General features: G+C 37.5%; 1 protein-coding gene across 3 annotated transcripts in view; it reads right to left on the bottom strand.

The window, feature by feature from the left end:
• Positions 1 to 19,016, bottom strand: part of Gls (glutaminase) — a 67,161-nt gene that overhangs the window by 5,260 nt on the left and 42,885 nt on the right. The window contains exons 14-15 of one of the 3 annotated variants that reach the window (XM_051190139.1): positions 18,885 to 18,977; positions 496 to 557 (exon numbers count right to left, since the gene is read on the bottom strand). In XM_051190139.1, the coding sequence (XP_051046096.1) occupies positions 496 to 557; positions 18,885 to 18,977 (155 nt within the window). Of the gene's footprint in view, positions 1 to 495; positions 558 to 15,542; positions 18,092 to 18,884; positions 18,978 to 19,016 lie in introns of those variants that run through there. The other 2 variants (XM_051190141.1, XM_051190142.1) reach the window with 2 other exon arrangements.

Below are 19,016 nucleotides of genomic sequence, written 5' to 3'. Positions count from 1 at the left end.
AAACACCTATAGTAAAGCTACATGTTTTCAGTACGACTCCCGTTTTTTAACCTATATTGCCTGGAGTTACACATACTAATAAGTCTTTGCAATAGCATGGGAATCAGCTTAGCCATGACCATGGCTATGCAGTAGTAGTTGCAACTCTGAAAGGGAACTCACACTTGGTGTTCACTGGTCCATGACCTTTCTAATGCTGGTTACATGTACAACACCAAACACCCTGACTCCTATCTCACCAGAGCTCTGTTATAGTGAGCCACTATCCAGTTAGTGGGCCAGTTACCACAGAGACCTGGGCTTTGCTGAAGACAAGAAGCAGGTCCAATACACTGCAAGTGGGACGGGTGGTCTAAGTGGAAGTGGGGGTAGTTTATACCTTGTTTGGGTGACTTTTATTAGAAGGGCGAGCGAGACCTTAACCTTAAGACAGGTGCTTGAGCAGATGCACCTTCAAACACCCAAAGCCACAGCATATCCACCCAGCCAGTGTACCTCCGGAGGGCAGACACATCTCCAGTATACGCAGCAAACAGAAGGTTTATCACAGACTTTACCTGTGAACAAGGAAAAGACAGACATTTGCAGAAGAAAACAAACCCTGAAACCCTGCCACTGCCATGTGGTTCCATGTGCTTTGAACTTCAGCTGTATTGATCAAATATTATCTTGGGTATATATCTAAAGAACACACAAGTACTTTTCTTTTACTAGGACGATAGAAAATGAAGTAAAAAGATATATGTAGAAAAGACTAGATAAATTGGAAGCATGCAACATTCATCTGCAATTAGAACAATTGAAAATTCTTTAAAAAAAAAAAAACTCAGATAGCTTGTCTCGCCATTGTAAATGAGTCTGTATATGGGCAAAAGTCATCACATACTACAACCGACTCAGGCTATATGATGTCCATCCCTGGCAGCATTATTGTCCACACTAGTTACCGACTTCTTTGCAAATCAGAGAGATAAAAGCTAGTGTGTGCCACTGTAAACTTAAGAACAAAACTGATCTTCATTGGAGAGTCATGATTTTTGCCCTGATGATTGCTGTAAATGGGGGCATGCTCAGAACACAGGGCACTGCCTGAAAGGTAAGTCCCTGTGACAGAGTGCTCCAAGACTTAGGTGCATCTGCTTTGGATAGTTATCTGCTTGTTTCTACAGTCAAATGGAAAAGGCTTGTAATTCTAAGACCATACAGCTCTGTTCTATTTTCATTCAGACTATCTATCCCCATGTATTAAAATCCAGATACTACTAACCATATTGCCACTGCCACGTTTACACCCTGTAGACACTGCTTATCATACACTGACATGGTTTACACCCTGTAGACACTACTGTCATATACTGCCACGTTTACACCCTGTAGCATGAGTATTTTGATGACTCAATTGAATGGAACTCAGTGGTAGACACATTAGTCTAATTGGGGCAGTGTGGCCCAGCTCTCTAGGACCAAATGGAAATGCTTCCCTGCAGACATGAACTTTGTTGTTACCTTCACCTGATGGCTCCCTTTCTACAGCCTAGCGACTTTAAAGTCGATAGGTGAACATTGCTGAGCTTCTCGGACTTAGCATCTAAAGTGTATCCTGATCACTAGCCAAAAGATTCTCCATGAAAATTAAGGCCCTACATATGTACTAAAAATAATACTAAATTCTGCTGTTGGAGATTCATGGGCATATGGGACTCTAGAGTCCTGAAGCGTGGGAGCTGTCTAGCTATGAGAATGACCCCTAGACACCACTGCTTACTTGCAATCACCTCAAAAGTCCTCCATGCCTATCCCTTCAGCCCACAGGTTCTCCTTTCTGCCAGCCACCACTGCTGCTGCCAGCCTCTATGTCAATGCTGCTCCAGAGCTGGTGGGGGAAGGAGCTTTTACCAAAATTCTGAAAGCATATTTAACATCACTCCTCCATTTGTAGTTGTTTGACTTCTAGGGAAGGTGGCAAAAGCAGGTTCCATTAGACTCTTGGTAACTTTGATGGCTCTGCTGAGTCTCCACTCATGAATGTCCTGATGTGCCCAGCAGAGGGCATGAGAGTCACTGAAATGAGTTGGGAGTCTTTGGTTGAGTCACCCACAAGGTGCTGTGAATCAAGGGTTTCCTGTGGGAGAGCCATGCTCTTCATGAAGTCATCTCTCCAGCCCAGGACCGGCTTGAATCCCAACTGCCCTGTGCTGCTGGGCCACAGGGGGCTAATCACCTGCCAGATTTCTCATTTCCCACTGTCTGCCTCTGCTCAGTTTCTTTTTCTTCCTTAGTTTCTTTTATACTTTCTGCAGGCAAAGTCCAGGGTTAAAGAACCCCACTGGTGACCCCAAAATAGCTAACAAAGATTACAACTTCATTGACCATATAAACACATTCTTACAACTCCCCTCACTCTTGTTCAAAATACCAGCTTCTCTTCCTTCAATCCCTGCCTCAAACCACAATGTTTCTCACTGAGTTGTTTCTTCACCAACGCATGCAGTCTCCCAGACTGCCACCCTGCTGCTGCCATCTTTGCTTCTAGCATTTTCATCTCTAGCATTTCCCTCCCTATGCCCACTCCCCATGGCCTCATTGTACTCCAAAGGAAAGGCTGTCACCATCCCTGTTGTTAGCAGTGTCCCTCAGATGGGATCATATTCTTCTAGTCAGAATGACTTCCCTATCTAGATCTTTGAGATCAAAGGCCCTACTTCCAACTCTATTATTATTTATTATACATTTATCGATTCCACCTGACTGCCCATCTGACATGTGACATTAAAAATCAGACACAGGCCTGAGTCCTCTGTCCATCTGTTGACTGGCCAGTGCCTACAGGATATTCACAACAGGCACCTCATCGTCATGTCCCAAACAGATCTTGCTTTGTGTTGCCATCCTCTTCTCCAGGCTCCCAGTTTGTGCTGACACAATTCAACACTTGTTCATTCTAAATCCCAGAGGTCTTCAAGAGTTGATACATTTTCTTGTTGGGTCCTCCACAGGGATGGTTGACTGAAACCAAGGAGGGTACCAGCGCCAGCCCTTTCTAGCAAAGTGTCCCTACACACGGTGCACCTGCTGGTGGGAAAGGGGCCTCTTTTACCCAGGCCAACTGAGCGCCAAAGTACGGATTCAGAAAAGTCTATCACACAACACTCCTTTCTGTGCTTACAAATCCTCCAAAATGTTTAAAAACCTACCACTTCTCATCACCCGTCAGTGTGGCTCTAGGTTTGCTTAGGCTACAGCTTTACTTTACATGGAGAAATGCAACAGCCTACCCATCCCTGTCTAACCACTACCACAGGAAACTGCCTTCATCTTACCTACAGAACTTAACTCCACTGTGACATGCAGAATACACATGTTCTATTCCTCTCCTGACAGCTTTACCCCACCAGGGAGGTTTTTTTTGGGGGGGGCTTATTTTTGCACTCAAAGCCCCCACTTCTCCCAGGAATGCTTTTTCCACAGTGAGGAGAACCCTTCATTTTACCCAGGCAACTAGCGCAGACTTACCTACCCTGCCTTTTCTTCACTCCTTGTCCCTTATTTTGACTTTTCTACCCAGGAGAACTACTACTATCTGCCCCCCCCAGCTTATTTATCATCTTTGTCCCATTAAATATAAGCTCTGTGTGAGCAAAAATCTCTTACATTTTCTCTCCTACCTGTGACCTGGGTCCATCATGTATACCAAAGTGGTCACTAATCCTGACTAAATGAATATCCTCTCCCAAAGCATCTAACATTCAATGTTATGACTGTCTGGAGATGAGAAGCTTTGGCCCAGCATTCCAGGTTCTTCAGTCTTGCTAATGTGTTTTTCCCTCTCAGTTTTGACACAACATAGCTAAATGGTTACTTTTCTAAGCAATAAAAATCCAGTTTAGTTACTGCACACATAACTAATGACATGCCTTTGTTCTGGGTTGTGCTTGTTTTTAGTGTTGGGGCCTGAACTTGGGGCCTTGCACACCTGAGGAAGGTGTTCTGCCAGTCCTCCCCTTTTAAAATCCCAAATTTAGACCAAGCATCTTTGAAAGTAGTTTTTGTGCCTTGCTTAGTCACTTCGCCACTGATAAAAAGAAGTACCAAAAGAAATGTTCTTTTAAGGCCTAGGATAGGCTTATCTTGCAATATAATTACCCTATTTGAAGTTCACTAACACTTAATCCTCAAGCATGTTGTAGTTCAGAGACAAATACAAATTGAAATTAAATGAGAAAGCAATGGATATATACATTTATTATTCTAACTAAAACAAATGGCCTGAATTTGGTCCGAATCAGTAGAAAAAGTTTGGCCACAAAGTCTCTCTTTCTCTCTCTTTCTCCAAGACATAAGGCACTAAGATGTCACATGCCTGGGTACCACTTAACAAAACATTACAAATGCCTCTTTATTTCAGACACGTTTTCTATTTTAAAGTCCCTATTTGAAGCCCTGACTTTGAACTCATCCTTCCCTTCAGCCCATAGGCTCCTGGGATCACAAGGAGGTGTCATCTACATCTTGTACCACCTAAATTTAGTTTATATAAATCATGTAATGAGCTGTGGGTAGACGAAAGAGGAGCATCACATCACATCACATCTCCTGCTCTCCTCTGTTAAACTGAAACCTCTATAGAAGGACCATTGTAAGGATGCTGTGTAGCCCTAGTCCACAGCCAGGCCAACCTGAGGATGTGGGTGTGCTAAGAATTACAGAGGTTCTTCTGTAACTCTCCTCTTGACACTAGAGGTCTAGAAAGCAATGGGTTAACAGTAACTGCCAGAGTAAAACCCTCTCTGATTCCTTAGTGACATAGAAACTAACCAAACAAGGCAGGGACAGGAGTGTCTGTAAGTCCAGGCTTTAACGTTTAGTATATACCTCCACACAGTGAAAAACTCCCTTGGGGCATGTAGCCAACACAAGTTTATAAATAAATGCCAAGATCCCTTGTCTTGCATGTTTTCCAGTACTATTTTCCAGGTTAAATCTTTGCCAGAGCTTGCCAGAACCAGACACAGTTATCTTAGTTTATTTGTACAAAGTCATGACAACAGTGGAACAAAAACGTTAAGAGTTCATTCGAGTTCACCTGACTCTGGCATGCTTGGCATGCCCAAATCTCTTTTTCTGCAACAGCTAGAACCATTCTAAAATATGACAGAAATCCTAACACCCCAATGTCTTCAACATCTTCTGAACTCCAGAAGTTCAATTGTGACTTCTGTCTGCTTCTCAAATACTTTGCTAACTGCACTTGTAAGTAGTAATTATTAGAATTATGTTGAGTTTATGTAATGGGTAAATTATGAGAAATTCAACATTTAGTTATTTTTGAATCCTTGACAGGCCAGACTAAAATATGTAGATGGTGACATTTTATTTATTAAATGCTACTGAGACTAATAGTCTTGGCTTAAGGTCACAAGACACAATCAGTGATCAAGTTCAGAACTCAGGCATCTGCATTCTCAATTCTGCACTTGGCCATGACAGAGTCCTTAGCCGAAAAGGAGAAGGAAGTTGAACAAGTTAGCTCTAATTCCTAAGTGACATTTGCTAAATACTGGAGGGAGGGAGCGGGGGAGCTGGGAAGACTGGGCCACTGCTTTAACTTTTACCCCAACTGCATGTCCCAGCTGGAAACTGGTCCCTTCACCTCTTCCTCAGGCTGTGTCTACATGAGCATATCCAGCTCTGTTAGAATGGTTCTAATGAAAGACTTAAGTAGGTGACTGAAAGGCTGTCCTGGCTGACCAACCTGTTCTCCATTTCTGCTCCCTGCAGTATCTGTTGCATGGAATGGATACTTCACCTGTTAAATAAACCATCATGACTGCAGACTCATGACTGCAGATCCTATTCTGTTTTAAAAGTCTCACTCTAAAATTCCCTAGTAGTAAGTCTTGCTTTAAAATGACTACCAGCTACAACAACAACAAAAAAAAAGTTGAGATTAGTCATTACAAAAAACAAAAAACACAAAGCACTTCCTCTCCTTGGCTGACTTCAAAGGCTCTGAGCATGAAATGAAAATAAGTTCTTGGGCTTCTTTCATCAAAAACCTGTATGGTTAAGTGGGCTGAGCGGAGGCAATCTGAGAGGAGGCCACCTGAGCAGGAGGTCACCTGAGCACACGGTCACCTGCTCCTAAGCTTTCAGTGACTGACTCGGATGGCTATTCATGTGTTATATATAGACACAACTAATGCAGACTGACCTACTCGGTCAGATCAGGGGCTTAGACACAATCCTTATAGGATGACTGATGCAGCCATTTCATGGTCATAGTTCCATTTTCCCTGCCACAAAAATTGAAGTTTTCCTATGGTAATTTCAATACAATAAAGAAATCAAGTAGTCAATTTTACTGTAAAAGACAGAATTCCTACTGTTGTAATTTAAGAAAAGCAATGCGCCGGAGAGACTCCATGTGACAGAGTTCAAGCAGAGAGCATTTTTTTTTTTTTTTTTTTTTTTTAAATTAGGGAACGGGATCATAAAAGGAGGAAAGGGGACAGGGATAAGGATGGGGGTCCAGCCTCTGGGAACAGGAGCAGAGAAAAGAGAGGGAGGGAGGGAGACATAGATAGATAGAGGAGAGGGAAAGAGGGTGGGGGGGGGAGGATGGGAAGTGGGCAGGACCCTTTTAAAAGGGGAACATAGTGAATATACATAGGTGGTACTGTTAGTAGCTGCAGCTCAGAGAATAAGAGAATATTCCAAGGACCAGCCAGTACAGATGCCTGAATACTAACACCTACTCTACAGGAATTTCACTTTCAAACCACAAGGCTAAAAATGGCAGCCCCAACTGTATTTTACTCTTTAGCTCAAAATTAAACTGAAGCAAACCAGTTAAAATTTCTCAGTAACATGTAATCGAAGAAGTCTTGCTCAAAAATTACTACCCATTAAATAAAAAATTATGACTTTTTTTTTTTTTTTTTTTTTTAAAGAACACTTCCTCTCCTTGGCTGAATCAAGAGTTTAATTTATGTATTGCTACTAATAGCTAGGCATTCAAGTGACAGGCTGGGTTGGGTATCAGAGAGGCAAGTGGCCCAGGAGACTGCCTGATGCCAGGGCCCTCTGTCAGGCCAAGAGCTCTCCAAGCAAACACTGCAATACCAAGATGAAAATTTGCTGTGATAGGAAGCCAGATATCCTAGTTTTAATTACACTGTCAATCAAAAAAATTTAATGATGTGAAAACAAGGGAAGAATTCAGTTTGAGAGCAAATGCAAAGATGTTAAAGTGTATCTTTGTTCTCTGCATTTAATTCTCTACAAAGTGAAATCTGACTTTTGGGTTAATGTGAGTTAAGAAACATTGGCAGCACTCAAGCTTATCTTGGTGGCTCATATGTCCCTGCTAATGCCAATGACTGGCCTGGGAGATGCAGTGCACCCAGAAGTATCCCCCTTCTATGCTGGGTCATATAAGCAGCCAGCAGCATAACTTTGTGTGCCCTGGGGTATCATACTTAGCAAAGAGGCAGGGGAAAAAAAAAAAAAAAAAAGACATTACTAAGAGCACAGGCAACCTACTGCACTTTCCATGGGGACCAAAGCAATCCTGCATCACTGACACAGTTTTCATTCACTCTCTGGGACTTCTCCACAGGACTGTAAGGCTTCATGAAGACAGACGATATAGGTGTCATAGGTACCATATGTGTGGGATAGTAAAAGTGCTACATTTGTTTACAATTTGTATGATAACCAGAAAAAAAGGAGACCATCAAACCTCCAGAGCCCAAAAAAATCAGAGAGCCAAGGTAATAAAAAGAAGAAATTGTTACCAAATACTTACAGGTTACTTCAGAAAAAACAAAAACAAAAAAAAAAAAAAAAAAAAAAAAAAAAAAAACACAATCAGGGTCATTGAAACCCAAGGATGGCCACAAAGACAGTCTTGGGTAAACTACAAAAACAAAAGGTTCTGAAAAGGGGATGGGGCTGTATTTCTTCTGAGAAAGTCATGGCAATGCTACAGGTAAATGATGGCTTTAATTCAGAATTGAATGGCCACCCTTTCAGAATGTCCACTACACTGACAAATGGTCATGAGTTTCTAGTTACTACAACCACAACACACACTGATTGCATACTGTTCAGCATTAAATGCCTTGACATTAGGGAGAAATCCTAATTCTCACTGATCTACAGAGAACCATACCTGTGTTTCACAATTCTGTGAAAAGTTCAGTGTGTACTTTATGGGTCACACAGAGATGTGACAGTGCTTCTGTAGTGTTCCTGCAAGGCATTTTCATAGCCACTCTGATCTGATCATTATTCACGTTACAATGCCAAATAGTTCATTCATATATATATATATATATATATATATATATATATATATATATATATATATTATAGCTTCTGGATAAAAGGGTGTTTACTGTCAAGAACAAAGTTTAAAAATCTGATAGGTGTATCCACACACATTCTACAATATTTTCCATAAGACTTTATCATTAATTAGCAACTCCCCTTATTATAGCATTTACAATGTTTTTTCCTGCCTCAGCCTTTTAAGCACTGGGATCACATAACTGCCCCAACATTTGGGGCATTCTTCTCAGAATGTTTTTATTCTAAAAGTGAGGAGGTCTGGCATGGCACAGAACTTAGTTTAAGACACAGTCCCCTTGTGAGTATGTAATACATCAATGCCAAGTTCTTTAACCACATTCTAAAAGGGGGGAGGGGGACAATTTCAAAGAAGGTCAAGTATGTCTTTAGTGTGGGAAGAATGTGAAGTAGGTGCCAAAGCCTGCTAAAATCCACCATAAAACTCCTTGTTTCCCAGTCTTCTGTAGTTGCTATCTGCCTAAGCCCTAATTCAAGGTACATTTGCAAGATAGTCAACATGGCAGACTGCTATGGCTACTGTCCCAGCAGTACCTGAAGGACTCCTGCTTTCTCCTCCACATCTGAAATCTTGCAGTTTACTTATAAGTTCATTATTTATTTACAACAGACAGCAGCACCCCCCCCCCCCGTCCTACCCTCCACAGCTCTCCAGGAAAAAAAGCTAACACAACTTCTCAACCCAACCATGTATACAGATCTGCCTCTGCCTTTCCTTGTCCTGTTTTATTGGAGGTGTTTTCTTTCCCTCATCACTACCTCTCCAGGATCTACTTCAATGTCTTAATTCTTGACAGGATCATTTTTATCAGCATCGAAGAGTCCTAAGACTTTTACATTCCAAAGCCTGTAACGCATCTTTGAAAACAGGAGGCAGAGCTAGGTTACCCAGCAACAATAAAAATCTCATTTTTTTAAGTGAAATGGCATTTTAACACCATGTAAGATGGGGTGGGAGAAAACACATGAGCACAAAGCCTTCATCTTAGCTCTCTATTATAGAGTTCAATATTCCCAACTGGCAGAAACACTTGACTTCTCACAGGCCTTGTTTTCTCCACTGGCTACTTTATCCTAGCAAAGGTCCCTTCCACTCTTCCCTGCTCAGAATTTCCTAGGGCTCCAGCTAAGGTCTCCTTAAGCAGTAACTTCAGACCACTCCCACTGCCCTGTCCTAAATGTCCTTATGGCCACATCTGCACCTTCTGAGTACACACCCCACAGCTCAAACACTGCTCATTGTCAGATCAGTATCCACTGGCACCAGTTGCAGTAGCGCAATCTGTTACGGATAGCAATGTGCCCAAATAAAATTGCTTTCTTAGATCTAGTCCCATCACTGGAGTGGAGAGTGCTAAGTGGGTTTCTGAGAGAGCCTTTTTCTAACGGAGATGCCTCTCTTCTCTTCCTGCTTCACCATAAGTTCGAGGCCAGTGCAGCTCAGGCAGACCACCAGCTTTAAGTACAAGGTGACAGGCATGGGTTCTAAGTACTGAGAGTGCTAGTCCTGCCTGGAATGGCTTTTACCCCAGCGCTATTTTAGAAGACAATGACCCTTGTTAGTTAGACTTTACTCTATTAGGTTAACAGTTGAGCTCATTTCTTCTCTCCCAAGATGTGCTTCTGTGGTGTTCTTAGGAAGGGTACCAGCTTTATTCACAATGTTCATCCTAGGCACAGCAATGAACTTAATATCACTCTTCTCATCCACTGGATGCTAAGTCTATCCTTGCACATATCTCAAGTACACTATCCTTAAGTCCTTGGGATGGCATGTAAGATCTGTGTAAATGCTTCCCCAACTACCCTGAGAAATACCTGTGATAGAAGATCTGGAGTGCACAGTAAAATTTACATTCTTTACTGCAGCACTGCGCACAATAGAAAAAAAATATGAAACCTACCTAGGTCCGTACTGATAAAAAAAAATGTGATATGCACACAGAGTATTCATGCAGTCACAGTAAGACCACACCATTTGTGAGAAAATGGATGGAACTGGAGATCATGTTATGTAAAATAAATCAGACACATAAAGATGTGCTTCTGTTTGTTTTCCATACTCAATAAATCATAAGACTAGAAAGGAAATAAACCCTGGGGTTGGGAGAGGTGGACCAGAGGCTGGTTAAGAGCACTTCTTGTTCTTGCAGAGGACACAGGTTCAATTCCCAGGACCAACATGGTAGGCCACAACTGTCTGTAACCCAATGCCCTCTTGACTTCTGATAGCAGCAGGCACATGTGGTGCAGAAGCATATGCAACAAAACACTCATATACATAAAAAAAAAACTCAAGTCAAATAAACAACAAACTGGCTGCATGGACAAGGTTACTTTATATAGATGGGAATTATCCCATCAAATTAAAATAGCCAAACTGATTTAGCTAAATATGTGAAATGCTAAGAGTGATAACATTTCCCCTTTTAATTCTTGATAGAAAAGCTTTAAAAGCTTTTCACTATATATAGGGAACATAATTTTGGACACCGGAAGGGGAAAATATATATGGATTATGTATGTTTCTATGTATAAAAGCATGTATTTGTACTATCAGAAGGAGAAAACACTAGAGAAAAGAAAATTCCTGTTATTTAGAAAGGGCTAAAAAAAATTTTTTTTTGGAAGCTATGCGCCAAGTGAACATTTACATCTCAGTTCCAACAGTCATCACAAACAATTTAGTTCATTTTTTATTTAAACTGTAAATTATGTGCACAAATGTGAACCCAAAATGCATATTCTGAATTTGTAAAATAATAAAGACTAAATTATACTATGCTGAATAAAAAAATTTGGGCTTTATATTTCATGTATGTTTTCTTAATTTTAAAAGGTTAAAAAGAAAAGGAAGTAGACACCAACACTACAAAGAAAGTATATGAGCAACATGGTAAAATTTAAGAAACATCTCATATTCTACCAGAAGCAAATTATGGTAAGAAAACATTAAAAATAAATAGGAATATTTAACTTAAAGGTAATACATGTTGGGACTTTTCAGTCAAGATTTTTGAGCAATAAAGAATAACAGGCTAGCCATAAAATTCAATTAATTATGCATATAATGGTTTTACACATTAATAATTTCATCTAAGGAAACAAAAGTTGAAGAATCAAATTTTATGTCCCATCCATGACTATGAATAGTTATAATCTATGAATTGTAAAATACAACTAGAGAAATTTAACAACTGACAGAAGATTGTAATTTTACAATGGAAGAGTTCAATCGTGATTAATAACATGCATATTGATGTTAAGTAATATTCCAGCTTCCTACTTTTGGTATATAAGCAAGCAAGATTTAGAAGTACAGCTAGACACTTAAGTCAAGATTCGTGTATGGAGAAGTGAACTAGGCAAGTTTCAGTTGAGACTTAGAACCCAGGGAGAGCACACATTCAACACTGTGCTATATACATCTACCAGAACAATAAATACTTTTTGGATAGTAACTAAGTCTTACATTTCACAAGTCAGTAAAATCTTTAGAAAGCAAATGCATTTCAAGTGCCCACTGTGTTTAACATTTTTCCTCATAAAAAATTAAAATTCCCAAACAAAGTAAAGAACTGTTTATCAGATAAAATGCACTAGAGTTGAACAATTTTCCTGCAGCCACTCATAGACACAATAAAAATGAGCAGCAGCTTCTTATTTGACATGTTCCTGGGAAAAGCCAAAACCCAAGGAAAACAACCGTTTGCTTCTGCCAGTGCTACTTTAAATTTCAATAATTTGCACAGTTTTCAATCTTCTTATTTATAGTCAACTCCAATGAAATGTATTTTTAAACCAGTGGTGCAACATTTATTTTTGGAGTCACACTTCTTCAACACTTACTTTTTTTTTGTCAAAGGTTCCAGGGTAGTATTTTTAGTTTTAGAACTAGGGTATAATTACAACATGTATTTCCAACCTGACTGTCTTCTATTAACTGCACTATTACTTAAGAATACAATTAAGTAGCTTTAATAAATGTTGATAATACAATCAACCTGCCTAGTAACTTGCAGCCCCGTAATTGCTAATCATGCTTCTTAAAAAGTCTGTGCAAACAAAATGGGCACTATCCAGCACAACTGTAAACAGAGCAAGCAAGGTATCGAGAGAGTACTTAGCATATGGGTGGGAGCTTATACTTGGGAGCCTAAAAGATTACGTTCAAGATCATCTAGGGATTCTAAACAAATCGAAATGGCACACAAGATCAGAGCAAGTCATAGGATGTTAAAGCCTGACAAAAACTCAACTGATTTTCTTTAGATGTTTCTAGAATACAGATGTAATTATCATATCACTCAGAGTCTCAAGTATTTTACTGAAGGGCAGAGAAGAGTTTCACTATAGAAACAAAAATCACCAGAAATATGATATAAAAGCAAAGACTAATGCAGGTAAAATTTTTCCTTTCAAAATAGGTCATTTTAACCAACCGTGGTATTAGAATTAAAACTATTTTAGCAACGTAAGATCAATACTTTAAAAAAAACAAAACCTGTGTATGTTTGTGTGTGTGTGTGTGTGTGTGTGTGTGTGTGTGTGTGTGTGTGTGTGCGTGCGCATTAGGTACATGCAGGTATCCATGGAACTCAGAAGAGGACACTAGATACCTAGAAGAGGAGTTAAAGTGATTGTGAACTACCAGGCCGAGTGGGGAACAGGTCCAGTTCCTTGGCAAGAGTGGTAAGTACTCTTAAGAGGCATCTCTCTAGTATAAGTCTTTATAAAAAATTTCCCTTTGCCATCAAGAGCTGGCTCACAAAATCAAAACAGAAATACTACAGAAATTAGTGTGGAAAGCACATGGGATTAACTGCCAGAATTAGGAGTTAGATTTTAACCAGGGTTTCATACATTCTACCATACCATAGGTCCCTTAGAATGAACTTTTAAAGTAACAATGTCACATTTGTTTTTAAAGCAATGTACTTTCAGTGTTTTGTAATTATTGTTAGATATAATTTCCAAAGTCAGTTTTAAAAAACAACACACCTAGGTCTACTTATTTTAATTAATGGTAATGGGCTTGCAGAGTTATGCTTTATTTGCATGCCATTTAGTACTTTAAAAAAAATCTAATAACTTTAAAAAAGCAGTAATATACAAACACAATGTAGAAAATACAAATGGTAAACATTTCTTAAATATTTTTCTTCTTCCATCTACTTATGAAATATATACAGAAAAGCTCTATTTACATTAGTTGTTCAAAATTCCTTCAAGTGTGGTATTTTATAGTATTCACATTAGTAAACTATTGAATCAGGAGAAAAAAAAAGAACCTTTCATAAATCATTTAAATTTTTTTCCATTTCTAGGAAATATAAAAAATAATTTTTGAACTGTGCTGCAATTTTAAATATAACATGAATATATTTAAATATATGTTCACACGTAATTACCCTTATCAGAGAACTGTTACATCAGATAATGGTACTGAGTGATACATCTTTTATACTGCATCTTTGGGGGGGGGGGCTCTGGCTCCACTACACAATTAACAGAAGGTGGTAGAGACCTGAGATGGCAACAAAATCACATGTAAGTAAAACTTTTTAAAATTTCATTCTTCGGGGGTCTGGGCCCTGCTCCAAATGATATAAGAGACTTTGAAGGCTCCCAATGGAAGGCCTCACCCTCCCTGGGGAGCAGAAAGTGGATGGGACAGGGGTTGGTGGAGGGAACAGGGGAGGATGGGAGAGTGTGGGAACTGGGATTGACTGTAAAACAAGCTTATTTCAAATTTAAAGAAATTTCCTTCTTCAAGTTAAGTCCATTTAGGAGATAAATCAAGACTCTTAAATTAGTAATATGGGCTGGAGAGATGGCTCAGCAATTAAGAGCACTGACTGCTTTCCCAGTGGATCTGAGTTCAATTCCCAGCACTCCATGGCAGCTCACAACTGTCCATAACTCCAACATCCAATACCTTCACATAGACACACATGCAGACAAAACACAAATGCACACAAAATAAATTATTAAAAAACAGAATAATAAAGCAGATTCTCCTAACTAAAATTTGTAGAACTGAACAAAGACAATCTATAAAGTGAACCATTCAAACTGACATTCTTGCTTTTCCTTGCCCTGGACTCTCCAACTACCTATTCTCTTTTCAGACAGCACTGACAGGGAATAGGAACAGCAACAAGACAAATTACAAATCTTTAAAGTCAACATGAATAGTGACGGATTTTCTTAATTTTGGACTAGCAAAAAAAATTTAGTTCTTTATGGCAAACCCTGGAACAGGAATTCAGTGATTCAATAAGTCATATCTAAAAGACTACATGGAAAGAACAGCTGGTCATTCTCAGAACTGATAAATTTAAATAGGTAAACCTATGAGATGCACACTCACACACTCAGTGTTATGTCAACAGTTCGTTCTACAAATCCATTTATTAAACTACACTGTCCAGATTTTCTCCTTTCATTTTGCTTTCAATGGGTTAAAAAATGTATCTTAAACTTAAATAAACATATCACATGAGCCATACTGAAACTTATTAACTAGTACTGAAAGAAATTTTTAATGCCACAAATGTTAATTAATGCAAACAAAGACTTTCCTTTTCAAAAATCTTAAAATTTAGTAAATCCCTCTAAAATGTGAACAGCAGATCTAGCCAAACAGAAAAATGTACAATGAATGCATACACTGTATGTAATTTGGATTTTACTTTGAACCAAATCGTGTAAATAAAAGCTCGTAAAAGTAGACTTCTGTATGAATCAGTCCACTCCATATAAATTGTACTCTATTGAGAACTATTTTATTCTAAGCAAAGACTATGATACACTATTGGTTTGGCAATGGTTCTCCCCCTTCTAAACAAATAAAATTAATTACATTCTTCCTCAGAAGCAAAAACAGCCTGCAAATAGAAAAAAAAGTGTTTTTGTTTTTTAAGTGATTGTGTGTGGGTCAGGGAGTGGCAGTGGTCAAGTCTTTATTTAAGTATTTCAAATACAACCAACAGAAAAATTCCTCCCTAATATACCTTATTAAAAATAAAAACCCAAATGACTTTTCTAGGCAATCTTCAGAATAGTCAATATCTTCATAAAATTTATTTTCTTCTTAAGTTAAAACCACAAGTGTTTTATGTTATTTTAAATGTCACTGGTGTTTTTACATATAAAAAAAAACAATAAAATCAGCTTAAAATAAATTTATTGTACAATACAAAAAGTAGGCATACTGGAAAATAAAGGTACATTATTAAATATACAAAGCAAATGAAGAAAGCTCAACAACACAAATGTTTTAATCCAAACACTAAGATAAAATGCACAACATTTATGCTAAAAACAAAATATTTTAGGAAGAATATGCATTTCAAATGAAATGTTAATGATGGCAAAAAACAGGAAAAAGAAAAGAAAAATATGCTATTTTGTAAATGCTTGAATATCAAGAATCAATAATGGCAGGAAAAATTAAACCCAACAATACTGGGTACTTCTCCAAGACCTTTATTTGAAAAGAGATTGAGAACACTGAAAGGACTGAGCTACACCTGCAAACTGGCAAAGCTTTCCTTTCCTTTTTTGTCGGCAGACACTGACAATATCTTACCCCTTCTTAGGCTAATATACATTTCTGAATGCGTGTTCACGACAGTGTTCTTTAAACACAGCAGCTGACTTAACCCCACTTCATATTTAAGTGTGAATTCGAGCATTCCCAGAGTTATATATACCAAGTGCCACAAATTGGCAGTCATTTTGAAATTTATACAAATAACCACACAATATGAACTTTTTGTAAAGTAGTTATTTTATAAAAAGTACAGCCAACTTCTGAATGAAACAGCAAATTTTAAGTATAGAGAACGGAGGGAAAAAAACAAAAATCTTTTTTCCAATTAAGGCATTCAATGACCTAAATCATAAATGGTCCCAAGTACAACTAAAAGAAATGCTCAATTTTCACAGGAGGGGCAGTGACAAGACTTTTGAAGCATCCAGTTAGGAAATGCATATGGACACTGGAGCAATACCAAAGCCTTTTCTGAAACTCACTATGTAATCATTTAAATATGAAATTTAATATTAAATTAGCCCAAGGTTTTTAGGTAGCACTTCTGGGAAGAAACTCCTTTTCTTATTGTCATAATGTCCAATCTCAAAACAGATAATCAGGACTTTTCTGTGCTTATTTAGTATCTGTATCAGTTAAGTATTTTTTTTCTGTGCTGTATTTACTTTGACAGAACCTACCCTACTGTGCATATACCATAATTCTAAAAAGATATACTGCTTTTATTCTCAACCACTTGCCTAAAATTTAAAGTTTAAAAATGAATTTCAAAATAAACTTGAAATTGTGAGAAGCAAGATACATGGATGAAGAAAGAATGTAAATGAATTCTATAGAACTTTAATATCACTTTGCCAAGGCATATTTTAAAAATACGTGTAATTGCTCTCAATTGAATTAAATGGAATATGGTTCTCTTGAAAACAAGTTTTGATTCTCAATATTGCATTTTTCAAACAAACAGAAGCATTCAGATTTAACAAATACTTTAGTTGCATATACTTAATACCTTCAGACTAAATTCCATAAGTACTCTAATGAAAGTTTGAAAAGAACAAAATTCATTAGATGTCATAATTTATCACAAAAGAAATATTCATTAGTACTTATGAAACATAATAAAATTACTAAACGCTAAAAAAATTTACCATTCATACTTAAGTACAACAAAAAAAAAATTACATGAATAATATGAAAATACAATCCATTTTGAAGATATTCACTGTCTCCTTTTCTGAGCAACTAACCATTATAGCTTTAACAACAGAACACACCATTCTCACACATCTGCAGTTCTTTGGCTGGACTGTTTCAGTGAATGTGAAACACTCCTAATACATGTGATTCTGACAAAACAGAGGACTTGCAAAACAAAACAAAACAAAGCCACATTTTAAAGTATTTCATAAATTTTAACTGCATTTTAAATACTCAGAGCCAATCTAGCACTGTAAGTGGCATATGTATAAACCAAAGCTAATTTTATAATCTACTGCTCTTTTTATAATTTGGATTCCTTTGCCTTTTTAGTTTTGTATTTAGTATGGAAGTACTTTCTACTGTCATTACCAATATTGCATCAGGATATACAACTGGAAAAGAAAAAAAATCCCAACAATACTTTCAATTTAATATGTAGGTTTTAGAACTAAGGATGTTATCTAACTATCTAGTTAAAATTTTAATGAAGTTAAAAAACTGCATTTTTTTTCACTTTTAAAAAATAAAGCAAATTTGCTTTATTTGTAAATGATCTTCTAAAAATGAACAAATGTTATTTCTTTATACAAAGATTACAAGCAAAAAAAAAAAAAATTTTTTTTTAAGTTTTATGGCTCCAGTACCCAAGGTTCTTAACAATGAAAAACTCGAATAAATACTCAGTTTGGAGGGGGAAAAGCCTAAGGGTGTTTCCGAAGTTAAAAGAAGGAAAGTTTTGCAGCTAGAGCCCATCTCTTTAGCTTCTCTCCCCCAGACTCTCCATTCTATACACTACAGTTGTAGAGGTGTCCTCACTTGACTCAGGTGACACTTTTTTCCACACTGTGTCTTTTAAAGCAAGTTCTTGCTGGAGACTCTCATAGTCCAATGGTCCAAAGGAATGCTAGTTGTTCAAGCAACATACACAATTTATTAGTGCACTTGAGTGATGAAAGGTCCAAGCTATAAAATGGTATTTTTCAATGAAAGTTATTAAGATCCATTAATATCTTCACCCACCACCATCTGACATGTTATTACATGTTATTCATGTTGACTGGTAGGAAATTTCCTACACTGTCAGCTTTTCAAAGTTCTCAAATATTATCAAAGGTCATTCTGACTGGAACTAACACAAATTTAAGCTGGCACAAAAATGTACTCAGTACACATGTACTAGGTAATTTTATTCTTCATATGGGATACAAAGGATGTTATTGAAATTCAACAGCAAGTCCTTTGGTCCAATGAAAAAGAAAATTAAATCCTGATCTTAACACTAGATCTAAAAAAGAAATACTTATACATACTGAGGCCACATCAACATTATATCATTATGTTCTAGAATAAGTGTTTAGTCTTCAGTGGCCTTTTTGTAATGTATCTTTCCATTTACATATCCATCCACAAAGTATCAATTCCAATTACTGACAAATATGAAGAGTAAAAACAAGGCTTTAAAGATTAGATTCATAGTACATAAAATCTTCCAATTTCTTCTTTTAATATAATCAATTATAAAACAATTACATAAAGCAGCAGGAACCATCACTGCTAAACTAACCATTTCCAAGTATCAAAACGATTTTTAATATCAAAAAATATATTTGTGACTGAAAATAAAAATGTCAGAACCTTATTTGAAATTGGCAAAGACATGAGACTATTAACAAACTGAAATTTTATTTAAACAAGTGAGTCTACTTCCTCTATCTTAGAGAACAATGGAAAAGAATATAAGGAAGGACTGGCTTACCCTTTGATCACCACCTTCTCTCCGAGGATCAAGTTTTTTTGCAAAGTGTCTCAAATTATCATAGTTATGGAAGTTACACAGCGAAACAAGATCCTGTAAAGAGTTACAAAGAATACATTTAAGAAATCAGCC

Source organism: Phodopus roborovskii, unplaced genomic scaffold, assembly GCF_943737965.1.
Source record: "Phodopus roborovskii unplaced genomic scaffold, PHOROB, whole genome shotgun sequence".
Taxonomy (NCBI): Eukaryota; Metazoa; Chordata; class Mammalia; order Rodentia; family Cricetidae; genus Phodopus; species Phodopus roborovskii.
This window is presented reverse-complemented; position numbering and strand designations above follow the sequence as displayed.